The sequence below is a fragment of the Ranitomeya imitator genome, chromosome 5 (genome assembly GCF_032444005.1).
Source record: "Ranitomeya imitator isolate aRanImi1 chromosome 5, aRanImi1.pri, whole genome shotgun sequence".
Lineage (NCBI taxonomy): Eukaryota > Metazoa > Chordata > Amphibia > Anura > Dendrobatidae > Ranitomeya > Ranitomeya imitator.
Genome location: NC_091286.1, coordinates 500,945,491 through 500,950,302, shown reverse-complemented (window position 1 = coordinate 500,950,302; position 4,812 = coordinate 500,945,491). Strand labels below are relative to the sequence as shown.

At 47.0% G+C, this 4,812-nt stretch overlaps 1 protein-coding gene across 1 annotated transcript; it reads left to right on the top strand.

The window, feature by feature from the left end:
* The first annotated feature begins 315 nt into the window (after window positions 1-315).
* Window positions 316-4,612, top strand: LOC138680840 (uncharacterized). Its single transcript, XM_069768074.1, has 2 exons — window positions 316-3,419; window positions 3,684-4,612. Exons 1-2 carry the CDS (start codon window positions 3,076-3,078, stop codon window positions 4,333-4,335), a joined length of 996 nt encoding a protein of 331 aa, XP_069624175.1. The 5' UTR covers window positions 316-3,075; the 3' UTR covers window positions 4,336-4,612.
* The last annotated feature ends 200 nt before the right edge of the window (window positions 4,613-4,812 follow it).

Sequence of the window (4,812 nt, the reverse complement as noted above, 5' to 3'; positions counted from 1 at the left end):
CATCCAAAAATGCTGCGGAAACGCATCAAAATCTGCAGCGTGTGCACATAGCCTTACAGGCTTCACCTGCAAAATAAAAAAACTTTGTATGAAACTACAACGCTGCAGTATCTGCAGGCGACATCAGAATTAGGCTGTGGGGACATTGCAGTAATCAGCAGAGATAATGAAGCAAGAAGCAGCGGTCAGGCTAGCGTGAGAGGCAGCGATAATGTGAGGGGAGTGGAGTGATAATGGGCTGTCGGTGAGCGCGGATATCCGAGAAGCGCACACGCAGCACCGAGCCCGGGCACTTCACACGCACTGGCGTGCCAGGCTGCTCCCCGGCTGCGTGCACATCTCGTGCGGCTCCACCGCGGCCCTTTGAGCCCTTTTTCCTGTGTGGGGGAAGGCAGAGCCCGGCAGCAGGTGACAGTGGGCGGAACCCGGGCTTTTCTGGGCAGCTCCGGGCCGCTAGTCACGCTATGCGTGTGTAGAAAGTGGCGGCTGGGGAGTATGCTCGGGGCAGGGCGCACGATATGGTGTATGCTCGGGGCAGGGCGCACGACATGGTGTATGCTCGGGGCAGGGCGCACGACATGGTGTATGCTCGGGGCAGGGCGCATTACACGGTGTATGCTCGGGGCAGGGCGCACGACATGGTGTATGCTCGGGGCAGGGCGCATTACACGGTGTATGCTCGGGGCAGGGCGCATTACACGGTGTATGCTCGGGGCAGGGCGCACGATATGGTGTATGCTCGGGGCAGGGCGCACAACATGGTGTATGCTCGGGGCAGGGCGCATTACACGGTGTATGCTCGGGGAAGGGCGCACGATATGATCTATGCTCGGGGCAGGGCGCACGACATGGTGTATGCTCGGGGCAGGGCGCACATATGCTCTGAGGCAAGCTGCGGCCCTCCACGTGCACTGAGAGCAGAGCCCAGGACACGCTGGGAGTAGTGGTGATTCACGTTGTATAGATAGGAGGTTTTGGCTAGGAGCCCAGAGCGTGTAATTAGCCAGCTGTTTGTGTTGTGCAGGGTGCAGCCATCATCCATGGTGTACGTCGGCCGCAGCACGATTATTAGTGGGGACAATAAGGCATTGTCATAGTGGCATTTGCAAACACTGTGTCCAAAGCACACCGTGTAATTACACCTGCACATCTCCATCGCACGCTATTACATTCAGTGTTTTGAGAAAATGAACTGCACAAGTTTAATTGTAAGTTTTTACAATCTTTTTTTTGGCTTTGATCCCTGTCCTGAATGGAGCGGAGGTGCACATGCTCGACTTCTGGACCAGTCATTGTCTATGGGACTGACAAATAATCGAGTGCTGTAGTCAACAGTGTCTGGCCGTCCTCTAGAGAATGAGGGAGGAGGTGGGCATCCTCCACAGCTGCCCCATTCAGAGCCCCCTCATCAGGATCATGGAGTCCCAATGGTTGACCTTCTACCAATTAATGAAGCTATTCCCTAATCCATAGACGTGGGATAATTTACAATCTGCTTCATTCTTGGGCTTCAGCTTCATGCTTCAGCTTTCTTTTGCCTTTTGAAAGCCAGAATTGGTAACCAGATCTGTGATTGGTTATAATTGGTAGAACTGGAACCCTGACTCTAGTGTGAACAGAGCTTAGAGGGGTTTTCTGGGAATAGAAAACAAAAATAAAGAAAATTTCATTATGAAGCAATTCCTATATACGTTTAAAGGCATTGTCTACTACTCGGACAACCCCTTCTCAATCATCATAGTTCCCCATTGTAGAACAATAGCTAAACTCACCTTCGGTGCAGGCGCTGTCCCATTGCTTGTCTCCAAGGACTCGTGACATTGTTATGTCACACGAGACCTTCAGCCAATCACTGGCTGCTCCCCTCTCTCTTCCTCGGGACTTAATGACATAACAATAGTCCCCTGGGCCCCTTTCTGCATGTTGGTCAAATATATGGGTCCTTGTAGCGTACTCGATTCTATAAAGACATGTTCACTCTCCATTTAATAAGGTCTCCATCCAGGCATCTCCCTGTAATAATGTCTGTCATCCTAGGCCACTTCTTCTTATAATGTCCCCCATTCTGTACCCCTTCCTGGTATAATGTCAACCCTCATGGGCCTCTTCCTGGTATGTCCCCTATCCTTGTATATTGTCCCCCATACTGAGCCCCTTACAAGTATAATGATGTCCTCTATATGTTCCCCTTCCTGGTATACTGTCCCAATCATTACCCTGATCCTGGTGTAATAGCCTCCATCCTGGGCCCTTTCTTGGTATAATGACACCCATCATGGTATAATGTCCTCCATCCTAGGCAACTGCTTCAAATAATGTTCTCCATCCTGTACCCCTTCCTGGTGTATTGTACCCCATCATGGGCCTCTTCCTGGTATGTCCCCTATCCTGCTATGATTTCCCCCATCCTGGACCTCTTCATGGTATAATGTTCCCAATCATGGGCCCCTTCCTGATGTAATGTCCTCCATCCTGGTGCCCCTTCCTGATATAATGTCCATTGTGCTGTGCACTTCCAACACATAAAAACAACAAACAATACTACTTACCTTCCTCCGCTCCCATAACTTGTGAAATCCTCTGCTACAGCCTGCAGATTGTCACTGCCATGTGCCGCCGCTCGTGACAGGCACTCCGACATCAGCTGCCGACTTCTTATTGGCTGTCAGTATGTAGTGCAATGCAGGGAGCCAGCGAGCTAAAATAGGCGCTGATGTTGGTGGGCTTCCCTTCTGCACGGCCTTGGTTTTAGGCCGGGGACACACACAACGTATTAAAAAACGGTCTGTTTTTGACGGACGAGAATCGCACAAATGTTACCAAAACAGTGATCCGTGTGCAGTGCGAGGATGCGATTTTCTCGCAACAAATGATCCGTTTGACATCTGTGTGACATCCGTATGGCATCCGTATGGCGAGATTTTCTCGCAGGCTTGCAAAATGGACATATAACGGATTTTCCACCTGAAAAAATTTAAATCATCACCAAGAACATTATTTAATGGCCCTAAACACAGGTGCCACCCACCAATCTATGCAGTAGAGTCCCTGCGTGTGTTGGTGCACTTCGGATTGATGAGCAACATCTCTGATCTACTGACTTTTAACACCACAGAGCGTGTGCTTTACAACTGGGTACTTTCCCAGCGTTTTGGCCAGCCATACCCAGTTATTGTAGATCCGAGGAGGCGGAGACGGATGTGGGTACATCCACTTATAAAGCAACGGATCAATAAAGGCCATTTCAGCCGTCTGTATGCTGCTCTGAGGACTAATCCGGACAAGTTCTTCAACTATTGTCGGATGAGGATTCAAACCTTTGATATTTTGTTGGATATTTTGCGACCAGGGATCACGAAGAAGGACACCAGGATGCGCAAATCTATTTCAGCAGAGGAGCGCCTTATCCTTACCTTACGGTATGTCTAAATAAATTTTGTCCAAAATTATTTAACACTTTAATGTTGTTCCCCCTTATTCAAAGTAGCTAATTAAATGTTTAGGTAACTTCAACATCATTTGGCCTTCTTAGATAATATTTAATTTTGTCAAAGATGAAAGCCATCGCATGTCCTTAATGATTTAATAAGCATGCCATTTTTTTTAAACATTTTTGTTGTTGCAAATATAACACTGTATTGTGTTCACTTTATATTTTTAAAGAATACTCTGTTTTCTTTTAGCTTCCTTGCCACTGGCCTATCATATGCGGCACTGCATTTAGAGTTTCTACTGGGAAAATCTACAATTTCTGGTATTGTGCGGGATACATGCACGGAAATCTGGAGAAGACTCCATCAAGAGGTGATGCCTGAACCCAAAATGGCAGACTGGTTAAATATTGCTCAAGGATTTCAGGACACGTGCCAGTTTCCGCACTGTATTGGGGCACTTGACGGAAAGCACATCCGTGTGCGTAAGCCGCCAGGTTCAGGGACCCAATTCTATAATTATAAACAGTTTTTCTCTGTAGTGCTGTTGGCCCTAGTCGACAGCAACTACAGGTTTATAATTGTAGATATTGGGGCCTATGGGAGAACTGGAGACTCTAGAGTCTTCAGTTCTTCCATTATGGGTCGGCGGCTGCGCAACAATGAATTGGATCTCCCACCCCCAAGTCACATACCAGGTGCTAATTTGGATGCGGTGCCTTACATGATGGTAGCAGATGAGGTGTTTCAATTATCAAGGAACGTCATGAGGCCCTATCCACAAAGAGGGCTGGACTACCGGCGCAGAATTTTTAATTTGCATCTTTCCCGTGCCCGCCGTCTGGTCGAGTGTTCATTCGGCATTCTCAGTGCAAAATGGCGGGTACTTCAGTCTGCAATCTAACTGAGTGAAATGGCGTGATAAAAGCATGTGTTGTTCTTCACAACTTTACAAGATACCATGATTGCCCATCATCTGCTTCCAATGAAATTGATTCTGCAAATACTGTCTTGACAACTACACGTGTTCTTCCTTCACGTCGTCAGCCCTCAGGCCTTAAAGTTCGTGATGTTTTAACAAATTATTTTGTGTCACCAGAGGGATCGACTGTTTGGCAAGACAATGCTGTTTTGCAGCAAAGTTAAGTTAGATTGTAAGTTAATAAATACCATAATTTTCCGGATTCTATTGTGTATTATGTATCTCAACCAGAAATTAGCTAAGTGTGTTAAGTTGACAAATCATGTATGTAGTTTGACCAATACATAACACTCCGATTTGCAAACAAATTTTTACTGCTCATAGTATATATTTATATATTCTCCAAACATATTATCAGCATAGGTAATTAGAGCCATATGAACAAGACAGATTTACATG